This window comes from Odocoileus virginianus, chromosome 1, assembly GCF_023699985.2.
Source record: "Odocoileus virginianus isolate 20LAN1187 ecotype Illinois chromosome 1, Ovbor_1.2, whole genome shotgun sequence".
Classification (NCBI taxonomy): Eukaryota; Metazoa; Chordata; class Mammalia; order Artiodactyla; family Cervidae; genus Odocoileus; species Odocoileus virginianus.
Genome location: NC_069674.1, coordinates 99,245,917 through 99,267,563, shown reverse-complemented (window position 1 = coordinate 99,267,563; position 21,647 = coordinate 99,245,917). Strand labels below are relative to the sequence as shown.

Sequence of the window (21,647 nt, the reverse complement as noted above, 5' to 3'; positions counted from 1 at the left end):
AGTTTAGGGGAGGTGCACTCAGCACATTCCGTATAGACAACCCACAGAACGTCCCAGCATAGATGTGATGAGTTTGATGATTCCTGAGATCTCAGTAAGGAATTTTCCTTTGGTTGTCGGTGTTTCAATGGAGGAATTTTTTTCTTTAAAATTGTATGTAATTCTCATAATGTCCTGGAACTTTATCAAACTTTTATAGTGAATTCCAAGAGGTTGTGGCTCAGCTGGTAAACAATCTGCCTGCAATGCGGGGACCTGGGTTCAATCCCTGAGTTGGGAAGATCCCCTGGAGAAGGGAAAGGCTACTCACTCCAGTATTCTGGCCTGGAGAATTCCATGGACTGTACAGTCCATGGGGTTGCAAAGAGTTGAACACAACTGAGCAACTTTGACTTTCACTTTCCAAAAGATTATGTTGATTAGAAATAAGATAATAAATAATGTTACAATAATATCCTTTGTTGAGTTTTAGATAGGCTTTATAAAGATTAATTAGTTTTATTTTTATAATAACCTCTGAGGTAGGCATTGATATTATCCTCATTTAAAAGGGGATGGAATTCAGATACTTTTCTAAAGTCACACAGAGTAAGTGGTCAAGCTCATTTATTTTTTTACTGAACTGTGTATTTCCTTTAAAAAATTATTTTTTATTGGAGTATAGTTGGTTTATAATGTGTTAGTTTCTGCTGTATAGCAGAGTGAATCAGATACATTCATTTATTTAACAAGATTCACTGAGTACCTATTATGTGCCAGGAACTGTTCTAGGAGATGGCGACAGAGCCATGAATCAAACAAGGGCCTTCATGGAAGTTACTTTCTAGTGGGAGGTAGGGAAAAAACAAAACAACAAATGAAATAAATACACTCTGATATGTTAGGTGCTATGGAGATAAGTAAAGCAAGGTAAATAAAATAAGAGACTGTGGGTTTTCTCTGGTTTACGTACGTGCTATTTTACAAAAGCTGATTAGAGAAAATGAGAATGTGAAGAAGCAAGTCATGTGGATATCTGGGGGTGGGCAGGCGTGGGAGGGGAGCATTCTAGGCATAAAAAAGCAGGTGCAAAGATTCTGAGGTACAAGAGGACTAAACATGTTTGAGGAAACCAGAGTGCCTAAAGTGGGGTGAGAAAGGAGAAGGAGAAGTCGGAGAGGCATATGAGAGGGTGGTTTGCAGACCATTTATATGGCCTTGTAGGCTGTGCTGATGGGCTTCCCCGGTGGTGCTAGCAGTAAAGAACCCACCTGCCAATGCGTGAGACTTAAGAGACCTGGGCTCCATCCCTGGGTCAGGAAGATCCCCTGGAGGAGGGCATGGCAACCCACTCCAGTGTTCTTGCCTGAAGAATCCAATGGACAGAGGAGCCTGGCAGACTACGGTCCATAGGGTCATAAAGAGCTGGACATGACTGAAGTGACTTAGCATGCACATACTGGTTGAATATAGGTGGCATTTCAAATAAGATGAGGGCTAAGAAGTTGCCACTGGACTAGACAACTAGTCTAGTTTTACTGGGGACCTCAACAAGAGTTATTTTGGTGGGACAGTGGTGAGAAAAGGTTAGTCAAAGTGGATTCAAAGGAAAAAGGGATAAATGAAAGTGAAACCAGTGAAGAATTTGAGGCATTTTCTTAAAATGGAAGAGCAGCTGGAAGGGAATGATGGCTGATATGTTTGTTGACTGATCGGAGTGTTCTAGGAAAGGGAGAAAGACTTCTTGCGGGCAATTACCTGAGCACCATCTTGATTTGGAGACAGAGGATGAGGTCTAGGGCCCAAATGGAGGTGTTGTTCTTCATAGCACAGACCATCCATCATCGTAGAAGGGAAAGCAGTGCCTGCGTACCCAGATGTGGGGATGTTGGTAGATACATTAATAAGAGTTTGTACAAGTTCTATTTAAATTGCTTCTGTTTTCTCAATGAAGAATAAGAAGTGGATGGAGACAAGGTTTGAAGGCTTAAGGCAAAGGTGAAGGTGTGAGATGTTGATCATGGGGAGCAAATGGACTTGGGAAATACAGTAAGGTTGCTGGTTGGCTCAAGCCCATTAAAGGTTAATAGTCATGTGTTTGATTCAGAATGAAGTCTGTGACTCCTGAGCCTAAGCCCTTAGATTTAGCAGTTTCCACTGTGTTTTCTGATATTACCCAGGAAGTGTAATTAAACCTGAAGGATAACAACACAAGAAGAGACCTAAAGAGGTCATTGTATTTAATTCTCAAGACCTTAGGGAGAAGTAGTGCTCTTATTGTGTTTGCATATCTCCATGAAGGCAGATTCTACAGCATTCCCTTCCTTGGGCACCTTGTGGGTTTTGGACCCCTACCCCTACTCCAGCATCCCTTCCACTTTTTTTTTTTTTTTTTTTGGTAAATCATCTAAACAAATCCTCTACTTCTTATTCCTGACCTGGAATAACTCATATGTATACTAGTAAATTTTTACATCTTTGTGAAATCAACTCTGAATATTCACTGGAAGGACTGATGCTGAAGCTGAAGCTCCAGTACTTTGGCCACCTGATACAAGAGCTGACTCATTGGAAAAGTGCCTGATGCTGTGAAAGATTGAGGGCAAGAGAAGAAGGGGGCAACAGAAGATGAGATAGTTAGATGGCATCACCAACTCAATGGACATGAACTTGGACACACTCTGAGAACACTCTGAGAGATAGTGAAGGACAGGGAAACCTGGTGTGCTACAGTCCATGGGTTGCAAAGAGTCAGACACAACTTAGCGACCAAACAATCAGTTTGTACCTAAAGCTTCTCTTTTCCCACATCAAAGTTTGTATTTCTCCCAAGTTTTTAGCTATTACTTATTTTTGCCTCTGGATCTTGGTCAAGGTATGTCTGAAAATATCAAGAATTAGAACAATGCTTAACTCTTATATTTTCTTTGTAACAAATGAGGAAAGACTGCGGCCTAAATGGCCAGGAAAAATATTCATAAAATCAACTGTTGAAGGCACCTGATGGCCCCAGTTGTTAATTCTCACCTTCCTTGCAATTTCCTCATTGACCAATGGGCTTTGGAATGAAAAAATACTTTTTTATGAGAAGTTTGGATGCAGGCACCTTAGAAATAAAGTCAATTGGTCATATTCTCTGATAAATTGAACAATTTTTATTTAAAGTACAGTGATTCATAATTTTTAGCTAGGAATATCTACTTCTTAGTTTGCACCCATTTTCTGGATTGTACACACTGGTATCTAGATTTGGCTAAAACAGTAGGTATTAACAATCTAACTGTAACTCAGCATTTTAAATTGCATATGAAATGGTTCCTATTTTAAATTTTTACCTCTGCTTTGTCACTCATAACTAGTGACATTCATTCTAGACTTTGCCATGCTATGCATATCAGGAATAAAGAAGCATATAATTTGGGGGGGAGGGTGGGCACCAGATAAATTTGTGACCACCACTCACCTAAGAGTGTGATTTTGAATGAATAGCTTACTTCTTGAGCCTCAATTTCCTCCTCTGTGAAATGGATATGCTCTATGCCTTGGCAATAATATGCAGATGGATTCCTTCGCTAGAAAGTAATGAACCTTACTCATAGTACATCACAAATATGCTCAGAGCCCAGAAGATGGTGCCAAACATATTTGTACTTTTTTCTGGAGTCAATTTCAGTTTTCGCAAGGACCCTCCCCGAATTCCTCATGACAACCTTCATCCTGCATCTATAATTATCTTTCCCTTGGACTATCTCCATTTTTTTCATCTCCAATCACATCTCACTTTTCATAATGGGACTTCTAGAAGACAAAAAAAAATCAGTCTCTTTCTAATATGACTCATTTCATAAAGCATAATTTTGTGCATATTTATGCTCTAAGGCCACCTTCCTTCCAGAGAAGAGGATGGAGAGAGACTGAGGGAATGGAGGTGCCAGAGAGACATACCTTGCCACTTTATCTATGAATAATTATATCCTTCTCCTAAGGTTGTTTTAAGAATGAAACATGGTGATATTTAAAAAGTGTTTATCATTTCTGGTCACGCATGTGTGCTAAGTTGCTCAGTCATGTCCAACTCTTTGCGACCCCATGGACTGTAGCCCATCAGGCTCCTCTGTCCATGGGATTCTCCATTAAATAAATAACAGTTTATTATTTAATGGTTTAAATGGTTTAAATATGTTATTTAATGGTTTAAATAATTTAATGGTTGCTATTTAGGCAACCATTAAGTAAACAGTAACTGTAATTGTTGTTACCATTACTTATCTGTTGAGCAATAGAATCAGTTTTCCCAAGCCTGGTTTACCCACAGGGGTTTCCCAGAAGAGAAAATGTATGAGAATGCCTAGAGACTAAATGTTGAGTTTTATTCTGAAACCCCCTGCTGGTTAACTGTGGATAAAACAGGTCTCTGCAAAAGTAAGTTGTTCAGCTGCTAAGTCGTGTCCGACTCGCTGTGACCTCATGGACTGCAGCGTGCCTTGCTTCCCTGACCTTCACCATTCCCCGAGTTTGCTCAAACTCATGTCCACTGGGTCAATGATGCCATCCAACCATCTTATCCTCTGCCTCCCCCTTCTCTTCTTGCCTTCAATCTTGCCCAGCATCAGAGTCTTTTCCAATGAGTTGGCTCTTTATGTCAGGTGGCCAAAGTGTTGAAGGTTCAGCTTTAACATCAGTCCTTCCAATGAATATTCAGGGTTGATTTCCTTTAGGACTGACGGGTTTGATCTCCTAACTGTCCAAGGGACTCTCAAGAGTCTTCTCCAGCACCAAAGTTCGAAAGCATCAAAAGTAAGTAAAAGATCCTCGTCTCATTTCCTGGTAAGAATCACATTAGGGGTTGAGTTTCTGCTTCCCATCCCCCCAGGAGCGTGGTGCTGGTTGGGTGGAGCCACAGGTGACTCCATATGGTGGAGGGAGAACCTGGTCCCATAGGATTGCTTGCTCCTGGCTCACAGATGGAGGAAAGTGGCTTCTGAAAGGTTTCCTGTGGGGCTGCTGGTCTGGAGAGCAGCAGTGGTCAAGCTAGAAACACACCCACCTCCCCTTCCAAAGATGTACCCAAGGGGTCATTGTGTCTTCCTCTTTAATTTTAGAGTCAAAGTAGTCTTCACCAATTAGGAAAGGTCTTTAAAATTTCCAACCTCAGACAATTGCTGCTTCAAAAAAAGGCATTCTGCCTGATTCCTAAAGATTTCTTTCAGTTACTGCCAAACTTTCTTGGCTAGATCTCTGGTGTGAGAGAATGAAAGCCCTTCCTTCTGGGATTGGAGATCATGAGCATTTCAATTTTAGAAAGAAATCCTATCAGAATGTTACCGTGGAGGAAGGGAATGTGACTACACTAAAAGCTCTGAGATTGAGATGTTGCCCTCTGGAAATCCCCCCACGGCTTGTGGTGCAGAAAGGATTGGTAGCTATCCGGATCTGCCTATGGCTCTAGACAGTAGAACATCCCTCTCCTTGACATGTAACTTTTTGAGGCTGGTAAGACAATTATGATGACAAACTGTATTGAAACTGAAGTTAATGCCTTTTTTTAAAAGTGCCAGACTAGAGGGGACAGGTCTTTAAATGGAGTTTCTGTTCTCCCACAAGAAATCTTCCAAATGTGAGGAAGATCTTAAGTCCTGTTCACAAAGGCAGTTTGCTGAGAGATAACAGCAAGGGAAGTAGGAAGAGGGGTTTAGTAACTGGGGGTATAAGTTCTCATTTGGCCGTGTGATTTTGAAGTCCCTTAATCTTTCAGATCCAAGAGAAAACAAAGATTAAAAACATCAGCTTTCCAGGAATGTCTGGACAGTGAGTAAGGCATGTAAATCATTGAGCCTAGTAGGTGCTCAACAAAATTTCTTCCTTTCCTTTTCCTCCCAAAATGTACCCTTGGTCCACTGTAGGAGTCTTTCCTACCAGCCTTACTTTAGCAGCTTCACTCACCTGTAGAACAGGTACAATTACGTGTTTCAGGGAACACTCTCTGTGGTTGCCATCTGATTCAGTTCTGTTTTGCTCCTCTGAGTTCCTCTAGTGTGGCCATATGCTAAAGAGATTTAAGGATTCAGTTGGCTACTGGTAGATGGTTGGTATTGTAAACATTTTTGTTGCTACCGAATAGACCGAATAAGAGAACTGGCCCCTTTCCAAAGGAAAACTAAAGAAAAACTATTCAATTTACTATGCAGATGCTTCAAGGTGATTTAGAACAACTACTCCACAGCTCGACTTTCCAAAGAGAAAGTCATCTTTATGACAAGTATGACTGACTCATTTATCCAGAAGATAAAGCGATTTGTTCTCTTGTGGATGGGGAATTTGGTTTCCTTATTTATAAGGAACAAGGTCAGAGCTGAAGATGCTGTCTTCCAAATACAAAACAAATTTGTAGAGGGTGTATTTCACTGAAAGCCACCCGTATGTAATTTATGTATAAATTGCGTAAGGGGAAAAAAAAGAATTATAGGGTCTGGAATTGCTTTTCAGGGTACAAAAGGACATTTGATGTTTTTTTCCCCTTCAGCATAATTCAGAAGGAAGTGACACCCCAGGAAGCCAAGACTGGGTTTTCTTATAGTGCAAGAAAGATGTTTTCTGGGGAAGGAAAATATATGTAAAAGTTTGGGGTAGGTAAAGAAGATTTCTGTCACTGAACTGTTCTGCATATAGCCCAGGGTATAAGCAGTCTCTTTGATCATCAAGAACCTTTCTGCACACAAAGATATCAGTATAAAAGGGCAGACATAGCTTTAAAATTTCTCTGCTGAAGTGGCTTATAGGTGGCACTTGCATTGGAAGGGTGGTAGGGAGATTTATCTTGAATCTGTTTTCTGATTTATGCTTTTAGGGGTCAGATGATGAGGGGAAGGGTCTTAAGGTCTCTCCAGTTGTCACCTTTTGTCCAATTCTTCTTCTAAGAAGGGAGAATAGAGACCCCGGGGATGTGTAAAAGGTGAAGTCTCCCAGGTTTGCAAAGAGAAAGCAGAAGCTTCTGCTTTCTGGGTCCACACCAGTCCCTCCTCATTTGGTGATCAAGGTTCCTGGGAGTCACCGTAGAGTGATGATTTAGATTTTGCTTTCTCAAGCATCTCTTTTTTGTTGTTGCCTGGTGAAACGATTACTGAGGCTTAAAGAAGGCATGTCCAGCTGTCTTAGTTCTGGAAGAAGCTAGATGTGTCAGCTCACAGAGCTGAGAGGCTGTAAGGCTAAAAGGAGCCTTTCCTGCTGTGAGAACCATCTTCTGTCAGCAGAAAACTTACTAGTCAGTGTAAGCAAAACCCAACGCGGCAGGCATTGGGAGCTTTAGGCTTTGTGTGACTCAAGACTGCTGTTTAGGACTATTTGAAATTTGTTATCCTGATGAAAGGGAAGTTATCTCCGTGTGCTATATGGGAGCATGCCAGGTGCAAACTGAAGCACCAAATGTGTGAAGTTAGGCTCCTGAACTACGAATGAATTGTATTCCTGTATGCAAGTGGCGCTAGTGGTAAAAAACCCCTGCCAGTGCAGGAGACATCAGAGGCCTGGCTTAAGTCCCTGGGTCGGGAAGATCCCCTGGAGGGAGGGCACAGCAACCCACTCCAGTACTCTTGCCTGGAAAGTCCGATGGACAGAGGAGCCTGGCGGGGCACAGTCCACAGGATCGCCAAGAGTCGGACATGACTGAAGTGACTTAGCACAGCATACATAACTTAGCTTGAACTGTTTCTGAATAGAGGCTGGGAATAGGGTTGCCAGACAAAATACAGGATGCTCAATTAAATTTGAAATTCATCATTTAAAAGTAGCTTTTAGTATGAATATGTCCCATGCATTACCGAGGTCATATTTATCCTAAAAATTATGTGTTGTCTGTCTGACATTCAAGTTTAACCTGGCACCCTACATTATTATTATTATTTGCTAAATCGGGAAGCCCTAGGTGAGAAATAAAGAATGTGTTACAAGAGGAGAGTTAACTTTTAGCCACATCTGCTTTGTGTTCGTTGTGTTGGCAGGAAGCGGAAGGTAAGGAATTCCTAAAGCCGGATTGCCTGTCCTGGGTGTGTGAGCATCGTGTCTTTAAGCAGAAGCAGGGTGGTTTCCATGAGGAGCGAGTGTAGCCTGGGCATTCATGCAGCGCAGAAGTCAGTGTTCTGAACGGGCACCTGAACTGCCTGCGGAGCCTCCTGACAAGCTTTCTGACTTCCCCATGCTCTTTGTTTTCGGAATTCCTGTGCAAGTATATTTTTTTACTCGGGCCTTGGATTGATTTCACCTGGTGTCTATGTCCTGGTAACTCTTAAATTTAAATCTTCATTTTGGATTACTCATCTGATTACCTGCATAGTTTGCACCATGGTATATTCTTTCAGAAAGGATGTATCTGGGAGTCTTTAGAGAAGGCTGTATATAGATAGAGGTCTTGATGGATGCTATTTTCATTATTATTATTAACATCTTTGCATTAAAAGGGGGATTATTTTGAAATTTCAACAAAATCCAACCTATAATTACTGTAATGATTATAATAAAGAATGTTTCTCATTCCAAATATCTGTGTAATAGGATTTGTGTCCTTAAACCATTCATTTCACTGGTCATTACTTAAGGATTAAAATAAGGTTATCAGACTACATTTGAAAGGGCGCTAAACTCAGATGAAGGCTGAAAATCATGCTTTCCCTTTGTGTGCCTCTCTGGGTTTCAATTTCCTGATCTTCAAGTTAAGGGTATTAGATAATCCCGAGGGTCCTTTGCAACCCTCGCAGTCTCTGATACTATTAGGGTTGCTTATAAACCAGTGTTCAGAGCCGTCCGTCAGCCTCAGGTTTTGTCTGCCTCTTTTACATAGAACTGCATATCTGCCATTCTCATCCCAACTACAGAAAACAGAGTGGCCACATCTGCCTCAATTTCCCAAGACCAAGGTCCTGGAAGAATTGCCTCCTCACCTTGACAGCCATGTACCCATAGAGAAATTCTTCTAGTTAACGTTTTCCATAGACTCAGAAATGCTGACCCTTCAGAGGTCCTGTAGCAATGGATGTCTGACTCCAACCCTTAGGATTGATGACGTAGGATTATTCTTTATTTATGTAGACCTGGCTGAAATATTGTCGGCAGCTCAACTTTGTGCACTGAACCCAGAATATGTATGTGAATGGATCTTCTCATTAAACTGGTATTTATGTTGTGCACGTTTGGACCTCACCACCGGGCAGGATGATTCTGATGTCTTAGCTGGTTTGGAGTTTCAGTATGCACGTGTAGTCTGCACTGGCTTATGACTGCAGTTCTTAAATACAGGGATAGTTGAAAGGAATTGTGTGCTAGAGCTGGCTTGCTGTGGCTTGCTAAAACTGATTATTAAGTTATCAGGAGTTTTGTGAGTTGATTGTTAAATGCAACCATTATTAAAAATCAAGTCACACCAACCTCCAACAAATCATATTAAAAACAAAAACTCAAAATGTATTATTAATACCTCCTGATTATTTTACTCTGCATATCTATGCTCTTGATATTATTTGCATGTATTGGAGCTGTTTGATGAAAACATATCATGATGCTCCTGTATACCTCTTCCCTACCATGTATTCAGAGATCTCATGTTGGTCACTTTACATAGGCCGTGATGCAAGTGTTTACACCACAGAAACCAGCAAATGTTACCATTCAGACCTTGACTTATCTCTTTGTTGATGTCTAACTTTCCAAAATTAATGGAGAGAATGTTACTAATGCAGATTAAACTTAAAAATGTGCGGTGTGTGGTGTCTGTAGCTCTTACATTGTGAATACTGCAAAAAATTGAGAAAATCTGCTTCCAGCATTCAAAAAACTATTAAGTGCTTCCACATAGAAGTCCTTGTGTCAGGCCGCACACTCTTTCTTGCTTCTGCTTGCGCTTAGTCTCCAGTACTGCCGTGTAGACTGAGTGAAGTAGAACCAAGAAAGAAGCTTGACCTTACCAACAAATTTTTGGAGGTCTTGTGAGATCAAACAAGACCAATAAAAAAAAAAAAAAAAAGAAGTCCTTGTGTCATTGATGAAAGAGTGAGTTTCCAATATGTGTCTTCATTGTTTCTCATTTGTGAAGCGATTGCTACTTAGTGTAATAAAAATATTAACTGATATAAACATAGGAACTGCATGCCCTCTTCAGTTGCAGACACAGACTAGCTATGAATACAACTTATGTCTATACAAAATTGATACAAAAAATGTTAAAGCATTTTGAAAGCACCAGTTGGTCTTATAGAATAGAAAATATATCATATTGGGTATTTTATTATTTGTAAATTGTGGGCTTCACATTTTTTATATTAGCAAAACATAAACTTATATACATATAGATATATGTACTTTTTTTTTTCATTTTTTTTTTTTACAAAATGCTTGTTGAACATTTTCTAGCACACAATTGACTTAAACCTCTGCCCCTCTGGTTAGTCTATTTGTTGGGACTGACATAGGCCTCAGGTGAAGCCATGCTTCCTAAGACCATACCATGTGAAGCAGAAAAAGCTTTTGATAAAATTTCAATATTGATTTATGAGAAAAGCACTCCAAAAAGAGGGCATAGAGGGAACATGCCACAATATAATAAAGGCCATATATGACAGACCCACAGCTAACATCATATTCAGTGGTGAAAAGCTGGAAGCGTTTCCTCTAAGATTAGGAACAAGATATGGATGGCCACTCTCGCCGCTTTTATTTAACTTAGTTTTGACTTCTGGAGTCACACAGACCTGAGTTTGAATCCTATCTCTGTCATTTACCAGCTAAATATGCTTGAGTTTATATTCTCTCTGCCTTTCATTTTAAGTCTGTCGTGCAGGGATAATTATAGGGCTAACCTCATAGGGTTGTTGGAAAATTCAGCATATATTTAACACAGGCCATGGCACATGTAAGTTCTCAAAAATGGTAGCTGTAATTTTTTTTTCCTACATCCTCTGTCCTGCCTATTAGGATTCATCAAGCTTCCGACTACAGTCCTCTACCTTTTCTGTTTATATCCATTTAGAGTGTAACCGAGCCTGACCAGCACATTCTTTGGTAATTCACAAATCTCCTTGTCTTGACCTTCTCATTAGGGTATCCATGCACATTTTTAGCTAACCTTAGGACATAACGTAGGAAATGCCTTCTGTTCATTGTCTGACCGTCCTTGGATTAGAATGCCCTTCCAGTTTTCCGATTTCCACCGGTGGTACCCTATTTGTGCTTGATCTCAGGCTTAAAAGCTGCATTCTATACTCTCTGTATCTGATTATTCATTAAACCCTACTTATTCTTTCTTGCAGCTTCAGTTATGCTTCCTTCTCATGACTAACAGTGAAGCTGGCTGACAAGCCATTTGGTGCACGCCCATCCCTTGATATCCTTGTTTTTCCCTTTGTGGTCATGGTGCTCAAGAGACACTGATGATCTTTTAACTAATAAGTTAGTCTTTTATTATTTACTGACATATATTGCTCTTAAACTCTGTGAAATATCTGTGTCTTTTTCTCTTCAACTAGGTCGTAAGCTCCTTGAAGACAAAAGCAGGATATAAACTCAGAATTACTGTCACAGTGCTTAACCCACTGCTCAATAGCTTCCCCGTGGGATGAATTGATTGAATATAACCCTTTCTTATTAAGAGTATGTTTTTTGTTGTTGCTTGTTTTAGCCACTAAGTCGTGTGTGACTCTTTTGCGACCCCAAGGACTGTAGCCTGCCTGGCTCCTTTCTCCATGGGATTCTCGAGGCAAGAATACTGGAGGGGTTTGCCATTTTCTTTTCTAGGAATATGTAATTTTCTAGATTGCATATATGTAAATATGTAGCTTCCTAATGCTTGTTAAGTCAGTCCCAAGCTCTTCAAGCTGACCTTCTAGTTATACTGTCAGCTGGTTCCATCTTACGTGCCCTTAACTTTATCATCCTAAAATGGGCCCCTTAGTCAGGTGACCTTGACACACACACACCTGGGTATTAAAATGATCATCCTTCCATCTTAGTTTTGATTGCAGTCCCAAGACATTGGGTACTTACCACCTCACACTGAAAAAATGCAATGCCTAACCACCTAAGAAGGACTTATAAAGGAGGTGGGGAAAACCAGTTTTGTGACTTTTGCTCAATAACAATAGCTAGAGGTTCAGAAGGACCAGGAAATTAGGAAGAAAATTTCCTTCAAAAAGTTATTTAAGTGCAGAGCCATGCACACTTTCTAATGGTAGGCGTCCTGGTTTATCATGAAGGGTAAAACTCAGGAATAGATAATTAGAGGTGATACATCGGGCAAGGCATGGGGAGCATGCACAGAGCTTTCATGCCCTTTTGGAGCACGTACCCTCCAAGCACTTTGATGTGCTCACCCACCTAGAAGCTACTTGAAATGCCATCTTTTAGGGAGTTTCGTTAGGCGTGACTGATGAAATCATTTGGCCACTGGTGGTTGAACTCAATCTCCAGCCCCTCTGTCTTTCCCTGGTGGTAGAAAGCAAGGTGTGTAAAAGTTCCAAGCCTCTAACCAAGGATTGGTCTTTCCAGTAACCAGTCTACATCTCGAAGCTCTCTCAGTTCAGTTCAGTTCAGTCTCTCAGTCATGTCCTACTCTTTGCGACCCCATGGACTGCAGCATGTCAGGCCTCCCTGTCCATCACCAACTCCCAGCATTCACTCACACTCATGTCCATTGAATTGGTGATGCCAGTCAACCATCTCTGTTGTCCCCTTCTCTTCCTGCCTTCAATCTTTCCCAGCATCAGGGTCTTTTCAAATGAGTCAGTTCTTCACATCAGGTGGCCAAAGTATTGGAGTTTCAGCTTCAGCATCAGTCCTTCCCATGAATATTCAGGACTGATCTCCTTTAGGATGGACTGGTTGGATCTTGCAGTCCAAGGGACTCTCAAGAGTCTTCTCCAATACCACAGTTCAAAAGCATCAATTCTTCAGCGCTCAGTTTTCTTTATGGTCCAACTCTCTCATCCATACATGACTACTGGAAAAACCATAGCTTTGACTAGATGGACCTTTGTTGGTAAAGTAATGTCTCTGCTTTTTAATATGCTGTCTAGGTTGGTCATAACTTTTCTTCCAAGAAGCAAGTGTCTTTTATTTTATTTTTTTTTCATTTTTATTTTCTGCAAGTGTCTTTTAATTTCATGGCTGCAGTCACCATCTGCAGTGATTTTAGATTCCCCCAAAATAAAGTCTATTGCTGTTTGCATTGTTTCCTCATTACCATGAAGTGATGGGACCAGATGCCATGATCTTATTTTTCTGAATGTTGAGCTTTAAGTCAACTTTTACACTCTCCTCTTTCACTTTCATCAACAGGCTCATTAGTTTTTCTTCACTTTCTGCTATAAGGGTGGTATCATCTGCATACCTGAGGTTATTGATATTTCTCCTGGCAATCTTGGTTCCAGCTTGTGCTTCATCCAGCCCAGCATTTCTCATGATGTACTCTGCATATAAGTTAAATAAGCAGGGTGACAATATATAGCCTTGATGTACTCCTTTCCTGATTTGGAACCAGTCTGTTGTTCTATTTCCAGTTGTAACTGTTGCTTCCTGATGTGCATACAGATTTCTCAAGAGACAGATCAGATGTTCTGGTATTCCCATCTCTTTAGGAATTCTTAAATTCTCTCTAGGAGCCCCATTAAGAGTCACTTCGTTAGCATAATTGAATGATGTGAAGGAGCTCCATTTAAGGAGCTCTATGTGTTAGGGACCAGAAACAAAGATCAAGTGTGTATTTCCTGTTATCCACAAGGACCTCCTTTCCAACTGCAGCTTGAAGTAAGCCCACGCTATGGGAGAGGAGAGACTTCTGAATAAAATTTACAGTTTTAGTTATTAAAGTAAAATCAACATTGTTATTAATGAAATGACATTTTTCTCCTTAGAAAATGACATTTTCTCCTTAGAAAAAGTTAAGTAGAAACAGGTGTGAGTGCTGCTCGGGGTGTCCTGTCAGAAATGGAGAAGGGTTCCAGGAAGTGAGTTAGTGTGAGCAGGACAAGGGGAAATAATAAAGTGGTGTTCTCTTTGTACCCTTTGAAGCGATTCTGTTTCAACACAACTGTTATGTTTGCTGATGCTGCACATGTAGACAGGTCTCTAAGGGCATGCAGGCAGGCATGACTGCAGGACACGGCACATACACACCCCTTTCTACCATTTAGGTTCTACTGTTGCACTCATCTCCTCCAAGAAATCTTTCCTGGTTAGCCCAAATCACACAGCTCTCCTTTTTGGAATTTCTATAATTCCTGTTTTTCAAACCTAACACTTATGTGAACCATATATATCTTCATTGATCTTCACTTGTTTCATTTATGTGTTTTTGCTTCTCATTCTTATATTAAGCCTCTCGCCAGAAACAGTATATTTTACTTTTGGGGTATGTCTGCTATATCCATCCATTGTCATTGAATAAAGGTTGCATGATTTATTGGTCAGATATGTCCAGATTTCTTGGTGACATCAGAGGTTGGTTAAATATTGAGTTTAATCTAAAACCTAAAGCTAAATCTTCCTGTCTCCTGATGAAAATGCTGGCTACCTGGACTCAGCTTTGTTTTTGTTGTTGATGGTGGTGGTGGTTGCCCAATGAGCTGTTGAACAGAGCATGCTAATGAAATAGCTAATCTTTGTGCAGTCTTTCTTTTATTGCTGAAGGTGAAAATAGCAGTGAGTGTAGTTTGGTATGTGACCTAGGTCCTCTTTAGGTGTTGCGCTGGGACGATGACTTTGATCAACGTTCATGCTACTGTCTAGTTTGCGTTACCTCATAGTCACCAGTGGGCTTAAGTTCTTGGTTTATGAATATTCAGCTTTTTGCTAATAAAACTTTCTATAGAACTAGAAGTGTTTCCCAGACCACTGGAAGTGTATTTTGAGATCAGCCTCTCTCAAAATTGCTTCAGTTATGGGCAGGGCATGCATTTCATCAGACTTCCACTTTCTTTGTTAGCAGCCTCTCTTTTACTTTATCCTGAATGATGAAGGAAATTAGTCTTATGTTTTTAATCCTCCCATCTACCACGGGAGCTGGCAGTGTGTCCAAATATCAAAAGCCTGAGAGCATTGTCAGAGCATTTCAGGGCTGTAAGGAGCCTTATAGGTCCATGATGTCTTGATATCTCTGTGAGTGGAATGGATGAATCATATGTGTGCACTGAACAAATAAAACTCTATGGTGTCTCTGTAGGTGATTCAAGCCTGCCATTCATATCCCAAAGCAATTGAAGTTGTTGTTAACGCCTATGAACACATCAAGTGGAACGTGAAGTGGAAAAGAGCCATCCCTGATGATGACTTGGAGGTAAAGCATCCATTCATTTCCTCTGGTTTTTCACTCCGCAGGACTTCCAGACCACAATGGAAGTGCAGGAAATTCTAATTTTAAAAAAATGGGTTTTGAGAATGCTTTTAAGAATTTTAGAATGCCCCCCCCAATATGAGACAAAGGGTTATAAAATGCAGGTGTGAGAATAGATAAATAAATAGGTATGTAACACTTGGGAGCATCTCGGGAATTTCTCTATCAAGGGGCAAGTTGAACAATTATATAAAGTGGACCATTTTACTTTCTTCCCCATCAATTTAGATGAATTTAATAATAACAACAACAACAACATTTGGGATTGCTCATATAGCATTTTTACCAGAAGATTAAACTGTTTTGTATAGATTATGTCACTGACTTTAATAAATTGCTTTGTATCGATTATTTTCATTCACTTTTAAATATCCTAAAGTCTTTAGTAAGCAGGTAACAGAGTATTAAAAACTGTGGGACCTCCCTGGTAGTCCAGTGGTTAAAAGTCCATCTGCCAGTGCAAGAGGCATGGGTTCCACCCTGGGTCTGGGATCGATCCCTGGGATCCAGATGCTGCAGGACAACGAAGCCTGTGCACCGCGACTGCCGAGTCCCAGCTCTAGAGCCCTCAAGCCAAAGCTATTGAACTGCGACTAGAGAAAGCCCACACGTCACAAGGACGACCCAACGCAGCCATCAGTGAATAAATAGATCGGTAGATGGATAAAATCGTGGCAAAAATGTGTATAACATAAGATTTTAAAAAAACAAACTTTGTGATGACTCATGCAGAAAGCTTTGCAAAGCTGAGTCCTCATGCCACACATGGACTTTGCTGCCTTTGTGAACCAGCTATTTCACTAGCCTTCTTTTCTTGGTTTTAGCCACCACAGCTATCCCTAACACGGGAGAGGTGTTGGGCACAGAGTGCAGAGCTCCCTGGGCTTAGAGTCCAATGGCTTAGCTGCAATGTTATTCTGCTACTTATTAGCTGCCTTAGCTTTGAAAAGTTGCTTAACCTGGCTTAGCTTTATTATTCCTGCTTAATTTTGCCTCACCATCAGAGACTGTGGAAAGCTGCCACTAGGTATGAAGCAGGACTAAACACGTCAGTGTTGATTTCTCTTGATGTCAACTGCGAGGCTTTTCTGACTTGAACGTGTCTTGCCTTCCTTTTCAGAGATACTGGGATTTTTACCACTCTCTCTTCACTGTGTGCAGTAACTCTCCGAGGACTCTCATGCATTTATCAAGATGCGCCATTCGAAGAACTTTACACAGCAGATGTCACAGAGTAATTCCTTTGCTTTCCCTCCCATTGTCATTGAAAAAGTACTTGCTTTTAGAGCCGGAGGGAATCATTTATTAAGCCTTATGAGGCAGAAGTTCCCAATCCTAGATCTTTAAGTGGACTCGCTGGGTAGACACAGTTTGCATAAATAAAATGGTACTTGGGTTGATTATAACACTTCAGGGATGTAGAAACACTTTGCAAACACTGTGTCATTAATCCTAGGGTACCATGGTGAGGGGAAATAAACAAGAGGTAAAGTGAAGGTATTCTCAAAAATAAGAGCATATTCAGAAGGTACTGACATAATAATAATAATGTGTATAGTGCATTTACTTGGTACCTGTTGTAATTTTGTAAAAATTTTCATATATTATCTCATTTGAGAGGGGACCCAGGTTTTCTTACAACCAATCTCATTTTCTCTCCCTTATCAGTGATGAGTTTACATTACCCTTCAGTTGCCAGCATGCAAGGCTTTGTGATAGGCCCTTAATCTTTGTGTCCTCCACCCTCTCCCACGTAGCAGAAATCACTATTGCTAGTTTTGCCAACCCCTTTCCCCACACCGAGCTCCTCCACTTACTTTCAGAGAAGAAAGTGTGAGCATAGTCAAAACAAAGGGGTCTCAGAAGCAAATGAGAAGTGAAAAACAGAGACCTGTGCACTTGAAAGTAAAAATAAACATGTTAACACACTCGCACTGAGCCAGAGACCGGAGATGCAACGGTGAATCCCAAGCAAGGACTCCAGCCCTCCCGGATGTCATCATTTAGCAGAGGATCCAGACATTGAAGCAGGGACCTGCTACTCAGGAGCAAGGGCACAGATGCGTGTTCATTCTCAGCGCTTGCCTTTCAGAGTCATGTTTCTGAAAGGAAGTGTGGTTTTCTTTGAAGCCTGATGATAAAGAGAAGGGGTAGTGAGTGTGAAGTAGAGGGGATCTCTGGCTTCTGTGAGTGTGAATGTAAAAGGCCTCACTTCCAGTTTCCTGGCACATCTAGATATTTTTATCTTAGTATCATTTGCTGCGTTGTACTGTCCCACGTTCCCTGGGGAAAATACTGCGCACTTGATGGCTCCCATGTATGTGACAAAGAAGTTTTAGAAAATGTGTGCAAGGAAATGTATGAAAGGACTTAGGTTGGTTACTTCAGTCTTTTCATGTAAGAGACTGGCATTTCAGAGCATGTTAGCTTGAAGATAAGGAGAATTTTGCTGGTGATGGCCGGGTGCAGAAAGTACATAGAAACATTTTGAAAATAGTAGTTAGAAACATTTTGAAAATAGTAGTTAGAAACATTTTGAAAATAGTAGAAGTTTGAGAAACTTGGAAAGGCTAGTGTGTTAATCAGGTTTGTTAACAGTTTGCAGAAAGAGAAATGTAGATGGTTAACCTTTGGACTTCATGGTTTATGAGGCCGGCTTTCACTTCACGTATTTGTTCTTGCTAGTCACTTTTAGATATGCTAAGTGACTTTCAGCATTACGTTTTAGAGCTTAGAGCAGAAGTAATTAAGCACAAATAAATCTATTTGCCAGTTGTGAGCAGGATTTTTTTTCCAGGGATAGGGTGTATGTACATGTGTATGTTTCTTCATCTTGTTGAAGTTTACAGACTTGAGTTTTGAGTAGAGATGAAGTCAAATATTCCACTAGCCTGCCGTCTAGACTGTGCTTCGCATCTTGGGATTTGCATCCTCCTGGTGCTGTGTAGGAAAAATAATGTAGATGCAATAATCTTTCCAAAGTATCAGTTCTACTCAGATATTTTGGGAGGAATATTCTGTACAAAAATGAGATCTGTATTATGGAATAGAATACTGTATGTGTGTGAACTAGTCATATAAAACATGATCCTTAAAAAAACAAACAGTTTACTTGCAGCAAGTGGTGTAGAACATATTCTAGAATGCCAGATGGAGGTGTTGCCCCCCACTGCCCCCAGTTTCAGGAGTGTTCTGGAGAAATATTTGTGATGCTGACTTGGGTGATAATGCTGAGGCTGAGGATGAAAGGAGAGAGGATGTTCCTTGCATGGGGAAATAACGTTTCTCAGGCTCCCTGCTGTGCTTAGACGTTCTGTGTTAATCTAGTATATAATACAGAACAACTTGTTTTGGATGGTTTATTGTAGACTTAAAGTTGTTTCTCCTCATCTCTGAACCTTCATTTAGAGGACTTAAATAAAGCTCTTCTCTTTCATCTGTGTGAGTTATCTGTTGATAAGACTTTCCTAACTGACTTCTCAGCAGTTGGACTAAAGAACTCTACATGATTCATTGCTTTCTTCCACACTGAGGAGAAAAAAGAGAATGAGAAGATATGCCTGTAAATAAATAATATTTTCAAAAGAAAGTAAAGGGTAAACACAAAAACCAGGCGATTGCTTTGAGAACAAAAAGATGTTTTAACAATAATAGAGAAATTGTGCTGAATATAGTCTTCTGTCTGTCCCCTCTCTGTCCTCTTGGGTTTCTAATTTCTTTTCATTCTCACCATTCAAGCAACCGTGAGCAGGAGCAACAGAGGAAATTGTATCCTCATGATAGCTTTGTTAACTTTCTGTAAATAGTCACTTGGTGAGGAAGAAGACAGATAGTAAATAGTCGCATGTGAGAAGGAATCTTTGAGATGATAGAAAGACCACCCTTTAAGTTTTCTCCCTTCTTAGGAGCTAGACACACAAGTTCTCTTTTTAAATCACCTAGTGTTACACCATCTCTGTGCCCTTCCATCCCAAACCCAGTGGTTTCTGATAAAAAATACAGCAGTCAAAAGCCAACTGTAAGGATGAAAAAAGTAACCAACCATTTGCAGTGGCTTATCAATGTTGGAAAAAAACAGCTGAGCCTTATATTTTTGTTACTTGGTTGATTGTTTTAAACTACACACTTTGAAAACTTTTTAGAAAAATCCAATGATTTATTTTTTTTGAAACACAGACACCAGATCTAGTATATGGAAGGAATTCATTGTCATTTTCTTTGGGGTATGAACAGATGCACTGCAGTGAAGTGTTAGAAGTTTGGCTCTGGGTCTGTCTACGTTTATATCCACTCTCAACCTAGTTTGACCTGTTATCTGGGGAAAATGATGTGCTTGCTCCCTGCCTCAGTTTCCTCATTTGTAAAGATGCAAATGGTGGTGGTGCCTACCTCATAAAACTTTTATATGATCACTCTGAAGTGCAGGGAAGGAAAAGTTTTACTTGACCCTCTTAGGGTCCCTGGCTGGGTCTGAAAGTTAAACTGACAAAGACAGATTAACAGGAGGAAAGCACATAAATTAACTTAATATGTTTCACATGACATGGAAGCCTTTACAAGGAAACGAAGGCCCTGAAGAAGCAACCATGAGTGTTTTCGTGCTAGGTTTGACGATAAGTGGGTAGTTGTGTAGAAATATGATAGATGAAGGAACGTGAGGTCAGTGTGGTAAGCGAGGGGAAGCCTGGGAATCCTAACTCTTCATTAGGATTCTTCTTTCTTCATTAATTTTTGCTTTACTCTGTTGTGTTCGTTTCTACTGTACAGCAAAGTGCCTCAGCCGCGCGTCCGCACACGCCCCTCCTTTCGGACTCCGCATTCAGTCACTGCAGGGCGTGAAGAGAGTGCTCTGAGCTACGCAGACGGTTCTCCTCCCTTACCTATTTTATACGTGGCATCCATAGTGTTTATGGGGCAGTCCCAATCTCCCCATTTCTCCCACCACCGCTTTTTCCCCCTTGGTATCCATGTATTTGTTCTCTACATCCGTGTCTCTCTTTTTGCTTTACAAATAAGATCGTCTGTTCATTTTGCTCTATGCATTAATATACAATGTCTGGTTTTGTCTTTCTGACTTACTTCCCTCTGTACAACAGTCTCTAGGTCCATGCATGTCTCTGCAAATGACCCAGTTTCACTCCCCGTTGATGGCTGAGTGGTATTCATTGTTAGGAGTCTTCTTGATGTCCCTTTGTCTTAGAAGATAAGGGTGCTCCTTTCCTCCAGATTTAGGGAGAACACTTCCTGCAGGAGGGTTTTATGACCTATTTCAGGGAAGAAGGGGCAGGGATGGTCAGAGTGATCTTCCTATTTTTGCTGTTTTCTTGAACTCCTTCAGTGTAAAATAGTCACTATGCCAAGGTGCCACATATGGGAATGGTGTGTCTAGAACCCATCCTAGTGTTAAATTTTTAGTGCATTAAAGAACACAGGACAGAGTATGACATTCAGGAAGGATTTTACTATTATTGTTGTCCTTGTTTCTGTCATATTTATTATTATTTACGGAGAGCTATCTACCACTGAGGAACGTGTTCGTAGAGTGAAGCTGCAGCTGAAGGTGACATGTGCTAGATTTCTGTTCACTTTTGGAACTACTTGTTGAGCTTCTTCTACATACCAGGCACTTTGCTGGCAGCTGGGAATCAACAGATGACCAGATAAACCAGGTCCCTGAACTTCTTGGGGTTTTTTGAGTTGGGGGCCAGAGACGGAAATAACACTGATGTAGAGGATTAGCAAACAGGCAAACTGATTAATTTGTGAAATTTTGCCCTTTTTTAAAGTGGGTTTATCAAGGATGAAATGACTCCTTTTACCATTTCCTGAAGGCTGCGGAATCACTTTATCATGTGGATAAAGAGTGTCAATCAGCTGTTTCCATCTTCACTGAGGGAAGAGGAGGAAGTTATCTTGGTAGCAGGAGGAGTAAAGATTGGCAATTCAGATTCCCAGCAGTGAGGGTTACTGCACATCAGAGTGAATGCCCAGGAAGGGTTGGAGGATTTAATTTAATTATTCTTTCACTTTCAAGGGTTTATTCAGTACTAATACATGTATGGTTCTGTGCAAAATATGGACAGAAGAAGGGAGTGTTGATACCAAATTCCTGAAAGGTTCACTTTCAGTAGCTCAAATTTTTTTGTTTTTTTTTTGTCTATTTGTTTGTTTTTTTACTAAGTAGTAAGAATAAACTGTATACAGTGGGTTTTTAAAAGTTAGATGCTATCTAACGGAGCTGTTTTTCTGTCAACCTGCCATAAATGGTTGATTAGAAATGATTTTCAAAACCTGTATT

At 40.5% G+C, this 21,647-nt stretch overlaps 1 protein-coding gene across 1 annotated transcript in view; it reads left to right on the top strand.

Moving 5' to 3' along the window:
- Positions 1–19,022, top strand: part of ASB4 (ankyrin repeat and SOCS box containing 4) — a 75,972-nt gene extending 56,950 nt beyond the window's left edge. Inside the window, exons 4-5 of the mRNA XM_020882693.2 lie at positions 15,179–15,292; positions 16,470–19,022. Coding sequence (XP_020738352.1) covers positions 15,179–15,292; positions 16,470–16,658 — 303 coding nt within the window. The 3' untranslated portion in view covers positions 16,659–19,022. The remainder of the gene's footprint in view (positions 1–15,178; positions 15,293–16,469) is intronic.
- Positions 19,023–21,647: the final 2,625 nt, after the last annotated feature.